This window comes from Channa argus, chromosome 1 (genome assembly GCF_033026475.1).
Source record: "Channa argus isolate prfri chromosome 1, Channa argus male v1.0, whole genome shotgun sequence".
NCBI lineage: Eukaryota > Metazoa > Chordata > Actinopteri > Anabantiformes > Channidae > Channa > Channa argus.
In genome coordinates, this window is record NC_090197.1 from 38228296 (window position 1) to 38245548 (window position 17253).

At 40.5% G+C, this 17253-nt stretch overlaps 1 protein-coding gene across 1 annotated transcript in view; it reads right to left on the reverse strand.

The window, feature by feature from the left end:
• Positions 1-1368: 1368 nt before the first annotated feature.
• The window catches only part of LOC137134200 (protocadherin-15-like), a 183957-nt gene continuing 168072 nt past the window's right edge, over positions 1369-17253 (reverse strand). Inside the window, exons 32-40 of the mRNA XM_067518787.1 lie at positions 16470-16688; positions 15144-15152; positions 14406-14525; positions 6733-6754; positions 6057-6095; positions 5838-5911; positions 4270-4378; positions 2212-4130; positions 1369-1508 (exon numbers count right to left, since the gene is read on the reverse strand). Coding sequence (XP_067374888.1) covers positions 2235-4130; positions 4270-4378; positions 5838-5911; positions 6057-6095; positions 6733-6754; positions 14406-14525; positions 15144-15152; positions 16470-16688 — 2488 coding nt within the window. The 3' untranslated portion in view covers positions 1369-1508; positions 2212-2234. The remainder of the gene's footprint in view (positions 1509-2211; positions 4131-4269; positions 4379-5837; positions 5912-6056; positions 6096-6732; positions 6755-14405; positions 14526-15143; positions 15153-16469; positions 16689-17253) is intronic.

A 17253-nucleotide genomic window follows, 5' to 3' on the forward strand; every position in this document is an offset into this window, starting at 1 on the left:
GGGTGAAGGTCCAAAAATAGTCAAAGCCTGCAATTATGCTTCAGAATACACAATATTAAAGATAGGAGCTTTATTGTTAAACGTAATACATTGTCCTCCTGTATAGGCTCCTGATGTGTCAGTTAATAAATTATTATGAACAGAGTGAATCTGCTTCATAAAGGGGGTGAAAAAACACATTTGGTGGGTGCAAATGTCCGTTTAAACCACTGTGATCATATTTTTCTACTGTTGAAATACAGTGATGGCAGTCATGTGAGTATTACGTTTTTAATGTCATATGTTAGATTCTCCATCTCTGTTAGATACAAAATAGACAAAAATAATTTCATATATTTTTCAGAAATTTTCCAAAACATTATCAAGTGATCACAACATAAAATAATTAATGACAATCTTAATAATTTGCAAGTAAAATACTATTAGCAAAATAAGTTTCTTTAAATTTATTACAGAGTATATAATCACACATTTTTACTAGTATTCTCTGTAAATATCCTTAAAATCATAGTGAAATGGATGACAAACCGGCATTTAAAAAAACTAGAAAGAAAAGCTGAACACGTAAATACTCAACAAAAGAGGCCCATCTTCTGTGTTTAAGAGTTAAAATTACAATCAAGCATGGTTCATATAGAACATTAATATTTCTTTGAGGCACTCATTGCCTTGCAGTTCTAAGTTTCCATCTGTAATAGCCCTGTTGGAGATAAAATCATCAACACATTATGGTTAAATGAAATTTAAGTGTAAGTGCAATCACCTGTCGTGGACATCGATCGTCGCTTTTCCAGTTGAGGCACACAGTCATTTCATAATAATCATCTTCTGAACAAAAACAACATGATAAGAAAAGGAAAATAACAAAAAGGGAAATTAATTTTCTGCATGGCCAGTCAGAGTTTTGTCATTGGTATGTGCAGGCTGTTCCAGGGTCCCATCCATAACTCCTCCTCGTCTGATAATGTGTGGTCGCTGTGGGACTCCAGCGTCTCCCTACTGTTCTTGTGGTTGTCGGATGTTTCTCGATCTTCACTGACACACGAACCACTACTGTTTCTCTCAATCAAGGCCTTGGCAATACTGGTTTTGGACCCAAAACCTTTAAGATCTGTGATGGTAGATCCCAGGGAGCCACAAGAGGACTGAGTGTTGAGGTTGACGTCCACATTAGAGGGAACACAAGTACCTGTTCCATTGTCAGTGTCATTACCTGAACCCTCGATGCTACTAATGGGAGGGGGTTCTTCATGAGTCACACCCAACTTGTCTAGTTTTTTAAAATGCTTACTGAGGCGGCAGGGAGAACCCACCTTCAGGTTGTTTGGGAGGGGTGGCCGCCTGGTTCGGACTATAGTGCCATTCTGTGCGAGGTAGATGTTCCCGTTGATGTTACTGTGGCTGTTGGGGACTCGGTTCCTATGGGTTTCTGTGGTGCTCTCCTCTCCTGTGGAGCTGGTCTCATTCTCCCGATTTACCACCAGCTTAATTCGCTTCTTTCTTCCAGGCTGAGCAGGAAAGAAGAGGTCAAGGTGTCAATGTCAATATTTAGTTTTTTTTTTTAGAAGGTAGACTGAATTCAGGTTTCTCAACACAAACACTACAGAGAGGAATGGAGAGCACAAGATTGTCTTCATTATCCCATGAAGAATGGCTGAAAATTAAACATTTCTGCAGAATTTTGTTTTTACCATTATGCCATACTTATTCCTTGACGATACTGCTTTTAAAGTAACTTACAGTCGTGTACATATAAATAATAATAAAAACTACTCATAAAATATCAGAGTTCTAACAAATGTGAAAGCCCTTTTAATCAGAAAATGACACACACACACACACACATATGTGTGTGTGTGTGTGCATGTATAAATTTATAATAAAAAATCTCAGTTCTCTATAGAAAAGAGAGTAATACTATATGTTCCAGGAAAGTAGCACTTAAAACTCAGGAAAACATTCAGTCAAAGCATATAGTACTGCAACATGCAAAATTCCCACAGCACACAAGAGTGATGCAAAAAGTGAACCCGCATAAAAAGCATCAAAGGGAAGAATAAAGAATAAAAATAGTTTTGTGCAGCAGGAAACCACCAAAGTTTTTCCTTACTAAGAGGAAATAAGAAAAAGGTGGACGTTTGAAACACTCTGTAGTGGAAAGAAATATTTCTTCACTCCCATGCAAGGGTAATTGACTTTATTTACTCTTACTTCACAGCGGACAATATATCTCCCTAGAAGGAGGTTGACTTTCCATCCGACTCTAAATCAGCGTCTGATGTTGTTCCTGTTTCTCGTGAGTCCTCCGCCATGCTGTTGGCCTCTGATCCAGAGCCACTGCCTAAAGATTTGTCAGAAGAGATGGCGTCCTCATCAACCTCAGTGATAGGGGACAGTCCTCCGTATGTCTCTTCAGAGGTGTCACCGATGCTTCTGATCTCTGAGCTGTGTGGGGGAGCCGTGTATGGGGCAGAAGGCCCAGGATCTCCAGATGCCACACTGGACCTTCTAGATGATGCTTCATCACTCAGCTCACTGGCTGACTCTTTGCTCTCGTCGGCAGTCTCAGATTCTTCCTCATCCTCTTCACTCTCCTCTGTGATTGCGTCCTCAGATCTACTGCTCAGGATGGATTTTTGGGAATGGCGGCTCCCACTGGTGGACTGGGAACCAGCTGAACTTCCCTTGCTGCGCAGGGAAATCTGGTCTGTCATCTGACTGCCAGAGGAAGACCTTCCACTGGAGTCTGAACCAGACTGTTTTCTCCGGCTGGACACACGAGACAAAGAGCCCTCACTTCCTGACACAGATGCCGACTCTGCCTCGCTAGCGGTCCCTGTCCCTGACTCTGGCTCACTGAGTTCTTCACTGGACTTCCCTGAAACTACTTCACTTCTTGATGATGTGGTTCTCTGTGAGGACCTAACACTGGAGCCTGATAGAGATGCAGCACTACTACCTCCACTTCTTCTGCTCCCGCTTCCACTACCACTCACGCTCACACCTGAAGCACTGCTCCTCTTACTGGCCTCAGTAGATGATGATCTCACGGAAGAAGGGGCAGAAGACCCACTTTCTCTAGTGCTCCCTGAAGCCTCTTCCTCTTCAGACTGTTCATCAGAGTCTCTCTCGGTTCCTGAACCCATTTCTGTGCTTGTTTCCTTCTCTGTTACTGTACCTGTTTCTAATTCTGTTTCTTTGTCAGATTCAGACTCCTTGTCAGATTCAGACTCCTTCTCAGACTCAGACTCTTTCTCAGTTTCTGACTCCTTCTCTGCAGCAGATGACTTCTCTGACACAGACTCTTTTTCTGACTCTGATTCTCTTTCAGTTGCAGATTCTTTTTCGCTGACAGATTCCTTCTCAGTTTCTTCCTCAGATTTGGACTTGCTCTCCTCTTCAGAATCCCCCGGATCTTCTTCAGGCTCTTCCTCTGAGTCCACAGTGCTTTCGTTGGCATCGTCTCGGTCTAAATCCACTTTTAAGTAATCTCTGTCAATACTGCTTTTCTCTGAGGATTCCTCATCAGAGTCTTTCTTCGTACTGCTTCCACTTGCAACTGCCTCTGGCTCACTTTCTTCCACACTAATAGACACTTTAGACATTTCATCCTCACTGGCCACTTGCGAGGCCTCCCCATCTCTCTCACTGCCAGTGATTGAGCCACGACTCACACTGCTCTGCGACTTCCTCCGAACCTGCAACTTATTAGCTAAGTTTATTTTCTTCATAACTTTGGCAAGTCGGCTGCGGGTATTAGACGTGCTGTCTATTGGTCCCAAAAGTGCTGGTCCGTCAGTCAGACTCTCCTGGCTGTCAATACGGCGGGCTGACATCAGTTTGGCATAATCCTTGTCCTTCGTTCCAGCGCCAAACATCTTGAACATCTTGGCTTTCTTCCACGGAGATGGGCCAGAGAGGCCAGCATCAGATGGTTGTTCTCCTCCTTTGCTTGCTGCCAGGAATTTGCTTAGTTTCATGACAGACTTCAGTCTCTTGGCAGCCTTAGAAGGCTCCCCCTCTGGTGCTGGCTCAGGTTGTTCGATTTCTCCCTCTGGCGCCGTGTCCCTAAATGCAACCCTCTTGGGTGGACCTCTACCCCGCATGCCGCCACGGTCCCTGCCTCGGCCCTAAGACAGTCATATTTAATTGAGCTTTTTGAACTTTTTGTGTTGATAAAGCCACAGTGCTGGGATGTCACATTACATGATTGGCTGCTTTTTCAATAACACCCTATTAAAGCATTATCACTTCAAAGAAAGATAATACCTCATGTGGACTATAGTAGTACTCCTCATCCTCCATGATCACCTCTCCATATTCATCATACATAGGTGATATTAGCCTCCTGCGACTGCCATACTGTGGAAGGCCATACCTAAAAAATAGATTCACAAAATACGGCAAATAAATCAGAGGTTCACTGGACTACATTGACTGTGTGCTGCTCATTTAAACCAGACTAATCCAGCATCTAATTAAATATTGTTACTTCATTTTTGGGTTCATCTACACAGTATGTTAAATCTTAAAATACCAAAGATCACACCTTCAGTATCATTTAACATTAAGACACAGCATGGAGCAAAGAAATGTCTTGTATGCAGAAAATAGTGCTAATGACAAAATAGCTTTCTACAATAATCCATATTGTATAAAAAAAACAATAGAACATATATTTAGATATTTAACTGGGTCTAATAATTACAAGAACACATGCCATTAAAACACATTAATTAAATTAGGTGCATAACTCTTCAGCTGTTTACATTCCTAAGCATGTCTGGCTAAGTGTCGTCATCAGTGGCAGAATGCACAGTTTTATTTTCATCAGCTGTCATCGAATCTGCCCCAATTAGCTCAGATCATTGACAGGCAACAGATGAATTATTCTTCTTACTCTACAATTAGAAAGGAGCCTAAAGGAAAGAGGTCAGTGGCAATTTGTGTCACTGCCACCTTCTGAACATGTGAGGGAGGCTCTGAGGACCACACGGTCTGGTGATTGCTGGATTAAAAGCTTAAGTGCTTTTAAAGTGTGCCCCTCGGTGCAAGTAGAAACAGATCAAAGGCATCCGATCATAGTGATGGCACACTCATTGGCAATATCAGCTTTTATGATGAAATATGTGACATATCATTAAAACATGATTACAGCTTGCTGCAAATGAAGGCCATTGTGATCTAGTCTCTGCAATTACGTTTGTAAAGATGAAATGTGAGGTAGGCTGGTGAGTGAATACAGAGGCAATTACAACACTTAATTTTAGTGAGGACAGATTTTTTTCTTTTTCTTTTTTTATATTTGTCAGATTTTCTTCAGCAATCTGAGCATGCAAAGTGTAAAACCTTCTCCCTAGTTTGATAAAATTGCAGCCTAAATCCCCAGAGTGGTGCAGGTTTACCTGCTATGGAGCAGGAGTGTTTAATGAATAACAATTTCTCAACAGCTGTTGTAGCTTCTAGTTCCATGTTTTTCTTCTTTAGACCATATGGCCAATGTAACAGGTAAGTCACAACATCCTCTATCTATTAAATCATGAGAAAAACACTTTCAGACTTAAGTATTCCACTCAAGGCAACATAATTGATCTCATTTGACGGATGTTGAGAGGGTAAGTGCTCGGACACTATGCAATGCTAAAGCGGCAGCATTAGTTATGCTCATCATATTATTTTGAACTTTGTAATGCTCCCTATCCCCCAAGGACGTCAGCACTTGGAGCTGGAAAGCAAGGTAACAATGTATTTTTTTTTTAGCTGCAAATGAACGGGCTCGGATTAGTCTTATGGATTAGAAAAAGACTAAGGAGATGATCAGTGGGCTGCATGCTCACCCTTGGTCATAATTGTAGTAGTCCTGTGTGTAGTAGTCTTGGCCTGGGTCGATACCTGACTCCATAGAGAGTTCCTGCATTTGAGAGAAGCAGAAAGAGGTATTACTCAGCACACCTCATAAATAGACAGCAAAAGAAGAGCAGCAGCAGCATACAGGAAGAGTATACAGCAGAATGACTACAATCCCTCTGAATTGAAGAAAGCAGGAGTGTTTCTACCTCAGGTCTCAGAAGAGATGGCCTCAGCAGTTGCTGTTGCTGCCAAAGATTAGTACAGAAGAAGGATAAGGTAATGAAAAGAAGGCATGGTCAGGAGACACTCAACACATTTGAGATTTAAAGCCAGAAAATGCAGACGGCTGTTATGTTTACTGCAAAGTCTAAGTAATACACCATAGAGAAGCAAGGTGAAACTGCTGATGAATTATTAATGCGAACAAAGCAAAGGAGAAGAGGGAAGGGGTTAAACAAAGCAATAAAGGAAGAAATTGCAAAAACAACAAAAATGAAATAAACCAAACATCTTGCGTATGTTGGATGCTGACACTTCACAGATTATTTGAAAGTGATAAAAAAGGGATGTAATGTCAAAAACATTCACGTTGTTTTTCCCTGATTATAATTCTTTTTCTCAGAGGAGAAAAACTCATTTTAATGCTTATCTGCCATTTGACAAGAACATTGGGGAATACAACAGACTTTCACATAACACCTAAACCTAATGTCTGTGTCAGAAGTCCTATCACTGCGATCTCATCTCAATCTTATTCAGTGTTTTCTATCAAGTGAGGTGTAGATAGGAATAATAGGATATAAGCTGCCTCAAGCTGCCTTGAGAGTGACAAAATGTCTCAGCACAACAATGAGATAAAAACATCACAACAAAAATGCTTACCTGTCTGCCGTAGCCTCGCCTGCTGTGTGCCGCAGAAAGAGGGAAGCAAGACAAATAATGAATATGGATTGACAGCAACATTTCAAGTGCTTTTAGATCAAATGTTAATTCTGTAGGACTAGTGTGTCTACATTTTGCTGACCAGTGAAGAAATTGCAGAATTACTCACTGTGCATTTTTGTGTGGTTAAATTAAACTGCAGAAAGAATTAAGACCCAATAAAAGCAAATATGAAAGAGGCAGGAAAGATTGGAATTTGGGAAAAAAAAATAAATTAGTGTTTATACAGATGTAGCTGGAGAATCTCCTGGCAGATATAAAAAAAAATACACTAGGATTCAGTAAGGAAGTACTGACACAAACAAAGTTTACATAATAATCTCGATTCGTAATGTGTCATCATTGTTCTCATCATTTCAATTTAAAGTACTTCTTGCAGAAGGAATTTCAGTCCATCAAATGCTTAAAAAGCTGTTCCCCAAAACAGCAGCATTTCATCTGCAGTGCATTTAGTACAAGTCAATGAGAAATGGCAAGTAATGGAGCAGCGCGTCTGAAACCTCCAGGTCCACAAGCGTACAACTGTAACCTGTCTAGCCACATAAATGATGACAACTTTCTCGCTCAGATATATGGACAAGCAATGATGTGAGCTTCCTCTGGAGAGCTGTAATCCGTTATTATGGGCAGGGACCAGGGGACAGGGCAGAGCCATATGGCCACTCCTCCCAGGCAGAGTGGATGATGGGAGTGGGATCTGATGGATGGCCTGTTGGCTTGGCTTCTGGCTACTGTTGCTTCATGCAACATCAAGAAAAATGGCCCAGTGGACAGCAGCCATAGGTAGTTTGCACAAGAGGAGACTTGGGGGAAGATATGTGATAAGGTAATGCTGAAAAAAGAGAAGCTCAGAAATGCAGCAAGAGTAAAATATTAAAGAACTCTGTACCAATAAATAACCAACTTTACTTTTTTATAGCTTTTTTATGTAAACAAACAAAGTAGACATTTAAAGGAATATTTAGATATTTTGAGATGTCTTTGTCCTGTGAACAATTAGATGTTGGTATGATAACAGTCAGATTAGCTTTGCATAAAAACTGAATCCTAAAATAAGTTAAGCTAAGCTAAGCTAAGCTAAGCTAGACAACCAACTAGTTTTAGCTTCATATGAATCAATATCAATTAACAAGAGCGTTAACTTGATAAACTTAATAATAATATATTATGTTTCTTAACAAACATCAATCACATTTTGTGTCTTAATAGATAGCACTTAGATAGGCTTATACTTTAAAAATGTATAAAGCAGGACAGTTTTAAGCAGTTTACTGAACGCAACAAAAACCCAGGAATCAGAAAACTAATTTCAGATAAACTCAAAATAAAATACATGAATCTTTAAGCTGAAGAGGAATATACTAATATTTCAAAGCCTTTAGGGATACCAATACCACAATCCACAAATGAAAAAAAATGTGTGAACACTCAAGACTATTCCAAGAAGTTGAAGACCAAGAAAAGTTTCTGAAAGAGGCACTAGAAAATTTGCTTGATAGCTATGTAAGAATGCAAAACCGAGTCCTTTGAGGGAACTGGAATAAAAGTCCACATGTCCACAGTCAAGCGTAGTCTGGACAAGTCTGAATTGTTTGGGAGAAAAGCATGCAAAAGGCCTTTGGTTACTAAACATAAGGCAGTACGCTTGGAGTTTTTATAACGAGCATGTGAAGATACCATATGCGTTATGGAACATCTACGTTATGTTATCTATGTTGAATATTTGGTCATACTGTAATATGCTCAGGTATGTGTGGTGAGAAAAACATCATTCCACAGTCATACATGGTGGATTATCACTGATGGTTTGGTGATTTATGTCTTTAACAGGCACTAGAGCTCTGTATAAAGTGAAAGAAAGAATTAATGCAGTCCAAGGGATGAAGACTATTTATGTTATATCTGATGAAGGAACCTTTGTACTAGCTGAATGTGCATTTAATATTATGATAAAAATGGTTTTACCCTTTCTAAATTGAAAGAAAGGGGATTGAGTGTCATCTTTGAAATTTCTACTGCTACACACTGCTATTATTTAGATTAAGCTTGAATTCTAGACTAAGCTTGAAGATTAAGTTTGAAACTTTTCATCGAAAAAGGGCCCTAGAAATTATGCTTAAAACTTCTTTAATTATTAAAATTGCTATAATGCTTTAATTCTGTTTTCCTTGTGCGTAGGTTTTGTTGATGTAGCTGCTCTGAATTGTTAGTCAGGACTCATAAGATTTTGATAAAAAACAATTTTAAATAGAGCATCAATAATACCATTCATTTAAACTTACTGCTCTGTGTTGAAAGAAACAGCATGCAAGCTTCTAGCCTCTTCACAAAAGAGATTACCCCATGTAGCGAACATGGAATGCAGAATTAGCAGGCCTTCGATCTGCCCAACAGGGTAATGTGTAATGAATCAAACATTACATTGCTCTGGAAGAGAGGTACGCTTAGACCAATTGCCTTAGGGCATGGACAGTAAAACAAACACATTGGTATTGTGGGGGAAAGACAGAAAGGACAAACACTGAAAAATCCTGAGCCCTGAAAATAGGAAAAGAGGGGACAGAGGCCACATTGCAATGAGTGTTAAGAACATAACAGAATCTCTTAAAAACCACAGAGGCATTGGATTGGAAAGTATTATAACAAACTACAGGGCAAAATGAACTACGGGGGATCGAGAGAAAAACACAGATGCGAAAGACAGAAGGTCAGCTGGAAAGAAAGGCGAGGATAACAGTAGTTGATAGTCCCACAGGCGGCAGCCCTAGCTAACGATTGATTGGTTTTCTAATTAGCCTTTTCCACTGTGCAGCCAGAGACTGACTTCTTTATCATGTAAGGAGGATCTCTGCAGACATGTGAATATACAGGTCCCTCAGAGGTCGACTCCCTTCATTCAACACAAGCCTACCAGAGAACCCAGTCGATATATTTTATAGCAGACGCTTTGTTCAACATAAGATCACAGGAGGTTTTCACTCACAAATACCCAGGCCTCTGGTTACTGCCATCAGCTGTTCTGCATTTACATGGGATGGATTAGGTGCAGTCTTAATGTAATTTGCAATAATGTTATGTATTTTATGTTTTAATAAACCATATCTTTAGCATGTGTGCACTGTCCAACACGCATTAAGTTTATATCTTTGACACATTTCTTAATCAATGCATGTAGTCCCTGTTAAATTCACTTCAAAATAATGTAAATTTCTAAGAGCTTGACTCACTTAGACAACTTGCTGACTGTGTTTCATCAACAATATTGTGATCATCCTTCCTGAATACTCTGAAGCCTATTTCACAGTATTTGCATACCTTTGGGAAAATCTTAACAGTTATGGAAATTTTCCCTCATTTGAAAAAGTATCTAACATTATAATTTTTCTTGCCTAATTTGCATTCTGCGAGAAGCAACAGCGTGTTAAATTTTCATGCTCTTATCTTTGTGAAGAAGTAGAATAACAAATTTGAAATCAGCAATATGCAGCCAACAGTTTGAAAAACAGACCCAAGGGCTGTTGGATTAAAATTGTTGGTGTTTAGTGTAATTTAATTAAAGTAGTTTTGGTAAAGAAACATTAATTTTTGGAGTAGGAAAAGTATTACGATTCTTTAACATGATACAATGATCAAATTGTAAACTCTGGTGCATACTGTACACTCTATCATAAAGTTCAGATCATTTACACATACAAAAAAATAAGCTGCAGTAACACTATATATGAACGCCTCTTGCTTTTTAACATACATCCGAAAGTACATTGTACATTCAATGTGGCCTAGCTGAGCACATTTCTTGGTAGGTGGCACTAAAAATGTATTTTCCCAAGAAGTATCAAGTAAAAAAGCATTTGTCTCTAAAAGACCCACACAGAGGCCAAAGCTATTATAAAATATTACCAACTGCGCAACATAATGCATAATATTAGAACCAATAGAAAAACAGGCGTGATGATGTATGGACATAATGAGAGGATGGAGACAGTGAGAAGAGAAGTCAGAACACTGTGAACTGAAGTTGTTCACTGAGCTCAACGGTATTTGAGCTGTTTGAGTTCAATTGGCTCGTCTGCTGAACCTCCATTGCCACGTTCAGTTGACAGTTCATACTTGATGAGTTGATTTGGACTGCAGAGCTTGAGTTGTCTCTTTTTGGCAGGCTCTGCTCATTGCACGGATCAGAGCTTTGCAGTTCGTTAGCACCCTCTGATTCCTCAGTCACTTGTGGCTTGTTGTTAAACTTGGGCACCTTGCAATTTTTGTCTACTTGGCTGTACAGGTTGGCAACAGACTTCTCTATGTCAGCTAGATTCTGGATGTTTTTCAGGATCCCTTTAAGCTCCTTCTTCTTCCCCATGTCAGTTTGTGATGGGGGAGGAGGAGGAGGAGGAGGAGGAGGGTATTTCCGTTCTGAAACGGGGCGAAGCGACGAAACAGGTGGCAAAGAGGTTACAACAAACTGGACGACTGAGTGCAACTGATCAGTAGCAGGCGAGGGAGGGGGAGGAAGAGGTGGTGGAGGTGGGAGACCATGTTGTTTATCAACAGGAGGAGGGGAGGACTGAGGAGGGGAGGACTGAGAATTCGACTGAGGTTTATAGGGGAGGGAGGGTGAAGGCAGACTAAGAGAAGGATAGGGTGGGGGAGGTGGAGGAGCAGAGGTGGGTGGGGGAGAAGATGTGGGTGGAGGAGGAGAGGTGGGTGGGGGAGTAGATGGCGGTGGAGGAGGAGAGGTGGGTGGGGGAGGTGGAGGAGGAGAGGTGGGTGGGGGAGGTGGGGGAGGAGACGTGGGTGGGGGAAGAGGAGGAGGAGGTGCTGGATTGTCTGGTGGGTCCGGTATGATCTCCACTGTGATCTGACAAGGCTGCACTGTCATGTAGTTGGAGATGGTGGAGCTGAATCTTCTGAGGACAGGTGGAGTTGGTTTCTGGCTAGTCAGGGGCCATGACTCCTCTCCCTGAGTAATGATAATGCTGGGGGGCACATCTCTGCCCACAGACGAAGGGCTGTAGGCGTAATCCATGATCGAGAGCAGGCTTTCTGAGGTCAGCTCCAGCATGTCATCACCGTCTCTACCCCTGATGAAAATGGAAGACAGGGAGCCCAGGGAGTCTCTGTTTTGCTTGAGGCTTTGTTCCTGCAGGGCCTGCTGCTCAAACTGCCTGGCCTGCTCACGGACTGACAACTTGGTCTCTGTGCTGCCACTAAGGAGATTTCTGTCTGAACTCTCTGGCCTTTGTCTTCCACTCATGCCTGCTTGGAGTATCTGCAGCTCCCAATCATCTTGGTCCATCAACGTCCGTCTCCTTGGCACCTCAAAACCATGCAGCTGTCCATGAATGCGAGCAGGCATTGACCAGACGCAGCCTGACCCTGCTGTGTGGGAAGGGAAAAAGGAGAATCGCTTGTCAGATGGACTTTCCCCCCTGGCAAAGACACCAGGACTGCTGAGGGGGCTGTTGTCATCATAGACAGGGTTGTGGGTGGTGAGTGGATTGCAGTCAGAGAGGAAAGTCACGTTGCTCTCTGACTTGGGTAAGTTGACATGCAATGCTCCGTTGCCACGGGCTGCAATGGCGCGACAGGCAAGGGTGCTAAGAATCCTCTGATGGTCGGCCTCTTTAATGACAGACTTTTTAGCCCTGCCCCAGCAAAAGGTAGAAGTGAAGAGGAAGAAAAAGACTTGAAACATGGGAAGCTTGATAGTTTTTAGAGTGAGCAAGGCAAAAGAAAATGGGTGAAGTAAAAGCAATAGTGCTATTGAAACACGATGACTTTAAGTATTGTGCCTCTTTTTTTGGCTTTTATAGAAAAACTCAAAGCAGTTCTTTAATGCATTTCAATAATGTGGTTCAGTGTTCATGTTGCAAATGTTGTACACATAGATGTGCTGAAATATTACACAAATAAACATCAAACCATGGATGCATTGGTGCAAACAGTCATAATACTGTGAGATGTGGGAGTAAGGATGTAAGAACACATAAGGAGACAACCCTGTGACATAAACATAGAGAGGAGGCTACTACAGTGAAAGCTACTGAAGTGCACTACTTCTAAACAAAGGCAGCTTTACTTTTCCTTGCTACATGGAAGTAAACTGCTACTGCTTCACGAAGATCAATAAACAATGCATTAAAAATGTATTTATGCACAAGTGGATTAATGGTAAACGTTTAAGGACAAACCACATCATATCTGTAAAGTACTTGCATATGCTTAGCAAAAGCTATAAGCAACATGAAAATAAGGTTGCTACTTCAGGCGCTATATTTAAAAATATCATTGATCATATTCATAGACCTTGTATGTGTTGGGATTACTTACTGCAGTCTGAATCCAGAGAGACAGGGGAATATAAATGATGGAGAAGAAAGCAACAAATACAGATGGTAAGAAGACTAAAACAGAAGTGTTTGGAGGAGTTATCAAAAAAAGGATGACATAGATGAAGGGCAACTGCAATGGTACATCACATTTCTGCATTCAGAGTGGGGAGTACTGCACTGATTTATTTGCTCTGCACATCTGAGAGTATGCATAAACACAAAGCACACACATTCACTCAAGGAAAGGCACTTTGACTTTTTGCAGAGAAAAAATTGTGTTTAACACATGGAGTTTAAAAGTGCTCTAATAGGATTGTTTATAGCACCAATTTTTCTAGGTTCCTAGTGCAGCCTGGAAAATAATGCCCAAATAAACAGCACTTGGCTTCAACGCAATCCCCATGAGAGCTTTTCTCTTGCTAGAGAATCAAATGCTTCGGTTTGTTTTCGAGTGTTGGTCAACATCTGTTGTAAACTTTGCAAAAGGCCTTTACAGCTTATCATTGAATTTCCATTTCCTTTTCGTTTTTTGTACAGCAATTGTGAGGTTAGTAGTATTATAGCTTTACCTGTAGATGCTGTAAATCAAAATGACAAAACCCAGCAGGGCAGCATTTTCAATTCAAGCTCATTTACCCTGCAAGCATTAAGAATTCTGTACACATACAAGTTATTTAAAATCAAAGGTGAAATCTGATTGTGCTGATGGCAAAACACCATGGACTATAGTCAAGCTCAGGAAGCATTTACTGTAGGTACCAATACAAGAAAGGTTAAAGTAATTTAACAAAATCCAATTTTTAAGTACAGGCCAGATTGAGTATTTGTTTATATGGCCTATCTATTAATTTAAACACTCTTACCTTCAAAGAGGAACTTGCAAAATGCATATGTAGTCTAATTAGAAACACATACATATGCTAAAATTGAATCATCTGAGCTGAGGAATATAGTGCTGTTTGCAGACATCTAAAGTTGATCATGGATAGGAAGCTAAAGAGCATAGAGATACACTGGTGCGGCTATAAATATTTATGAAGCAGCAGGTAGATTTCTAAGGTCAACATGCAGAGCTGCCAGCAGTCATTTTAAAGGGAAGGAAAATGACTTTGAAGCCTAGACAAATGCTGATGTAAAAAGTGGGAAAATAGTATTCAACATAGAAGCATTTTGTCTAAGTTTGGACCTGAAATTCAACGGAAGGAACCCGCAGAGCACGATACAGTGCCTGCTTATTATGGGAAGGTGTGGGAGACAGATAGTTAAGGGTCAGGGCTGACTCACATGCTGCTGTCGCCCAGCTCTTCATAGAGGTTAGCACTGGGAGCAGCCGCTGGAGGTGCTTTCCCTCCTGGAGGCAAAGCCATCTGAATCCTGGCAGTTTTGGCACACTCTGCCTGTCGCCTGTGCAAAGTGTTTACATTTACAGTTACAAAGATGTGCTTGTAGTTCATGGAAAAACACAGAGAAAAACAACTTACACACAAGTACAAGCAAGCAAGGAAAAAAAACTAATTATCAGTCTTTGTGCCTTTCACACTAAATATCAGAAAGAATGGATAGTATTTTACTCAAACTGTATGCAAAAAAAAAGAGTAAATGCTGTAATTGGTGGTAAATCTACAATTTTTATGACTCTCCTTGTTTTAAAAAATGTCCCTGTAGAGACTTTTACCTGCTATTATCCATGACAGAAGTTCATGGAGCAACTTGTATACATCAACTCAAAAGTTACTTAGGTTGAGTGAAGTGAGACCATACAGCAATAGAACAGATGATGTCTTGTTGACTGGGGTTGATTTTCCTTTTGTTTTCATCAAATTTTCCAGAGGCTTTGCTAAATTAACCACTCATTCGCTAACCTACAAGACAAATCACTGTTGCTTCATGTCATAATAGTAGAGGCATTTTAAAAGGGTGGCGTCTTGAATAATGAAGAAAAACTGTACTATTCACAGACAAACACATATGTCATGCAGTGAAAAAGCAATCATTTGTAAAACATGGAGAAAAACAACTTACTCTTTGAACCTGGAGGTTTTGATGCAGGTGAATAGAAACAGCGATGGGGGAAACAAAAAAGGTGTATAGTTATATAATTTGACAAGGCCACACTCCAAGACCATTAAGATGCATCAGTCAAGAGTCAATCTTTTTCTAACATTGTATTTTTACTTTTTAACCACAAAAAAAAAACAAAAAAAAACAAAACGCCGAAATAAGAAAAAACGTTCTGTCTGTTCTTTCCAATTTCTATGCAAAGCAGAAGGCACTCCAGCTTTCAGCAGTGACTGCAGGACTACATGCAAAAGTAGCTGATTGAATTATTATTTTTTTTGTGTGTGTTAAGTGAATTGTCCAAGCTTCATATTAACATTTACTTATTCACAACAAAATTCAATTATTCCACATGAATAAACAGATCCATCTAAAAATTTAATGCACAAATTTAGGCACCAGTAAATAATTTTAACAGAATGAAATAAGAAAATTATTCCCTAAATCATGTAATTTTACCAAAGTAATGTCGCCACCAAAAAAGTACCATCTGCTATGGCAGCTTGTGTGTTAGGTCTAAAGTCATCATCAACAGCTTTCTGCTGTGTGTTTGGTCTGTGCATTTGCATAAGGACCACCACTCCACCAATCTGTCCTGAATAAACATTTCCCAAGCATCACCATTTATGGAACACTTGTGGCATACCAACAATTAGAGGGGATACAAACCTGACTTCTGCCAAGAGTTTACCTCACCTATCAGAACAAAAAGCGTCATATTTTTGCGTAAATGGCACAGTGTGTGTGACAGCACTGTTTATTATGTGTGTCGGGCAGAGGTGACTAAGTGGCATGAAGAGTTGCTGTGACAGTCACAATTGGCTGTAGATATTTGTCAAAAATGACTGTTAATTAATCTGCTTTCACAGAGCATGAGCAGGAAGATTAGCCCAGCAGAGTGCGCAGTCAGCATGTCTGATGAGACGGAGAGAAACAGACAGACACACACACACACACAAACACTGCACAAAGGCAGCAACCAAGCAAGACATCTCTAGCTTTATCTTAAATACTTGACAAATACACTTTTTTGTCAAAGCTGTCGATGGTTTTGCTGTCTCTATTCAAACAGGTCACAGGGCAAAGGATGTAAACAATGGTGAAAATTCCAGGAGGAAAATTATGTGAGGAGCAAACCCTTCAGCTATAACCAAGTCTAGCACAACAGCTCCCAAGATAATAGTTTGCTAAATTAAAATATATTTCCCTTTCAAATTCCTGACAACTAGCTGAAGAAGATAAATCGATTTTAGAAGCCAGTGATCATCACTAAGGCAGAATGTTACTCACTGTTTGTAAGTAACCATGACGATAAGAATGGCAGGGATGCAGCAGAGGATGATGATGATGGCCAGGGCCAGGAGAGCTCCTTCCGTGTAGCCCACAGCCTGGGCTGCCTTCTTTACACTGGCCACAACATCTGGAGAGCGGATGTCGAGGATGCGGCCGCCCTCACCCAAATAGGGCTGGAACTCTTTGTTGATTTCTAGCACGTTCCCATCCAGAAATCTATGATACATAATTAGACACATAATGAGAACAGGAAAAGTAATGGTTTTACTAACAGAGCCACTGAGTCTGTAATCTATCACACATGATGCTTCCAGCCCTAACTTTACTATTTTGTTCTACTCTTGCATTTCTCATAGTGTCATTTCTGGCAGCAGACATCTGTTTGTAGTCAAAAAGTTCTGTAATACTCACTGGACACTACCTGCACAGAACAAACACTTGTTGGTGAACATATAGTGGGGCCTTAAGCAGTTAAGTGGTCAGATACAGAACTTGAACCAGAGGATACATGCAGTGAATAACAGTTTGCAAGCAACAGTTTGCTGCTAAGCTTGTCATGTTAACTCAAAGCTGATGGTATGACAAGTTGTGGTTACAACTTGTTTCACTTGGTTCACTAGGTTTCCAAAATATCCCGTTATAAACTTTAAACATCTCACTGACAGATAGACAAACACTGAAGGTCAGCAATGTTTGGTGATTGGGATTTAGAAGCAACTGTGGGTTGGCTTGTTGGTTAAATAAATGTATTTCTATCTTTAACTGCAAAAAATATGTCCAA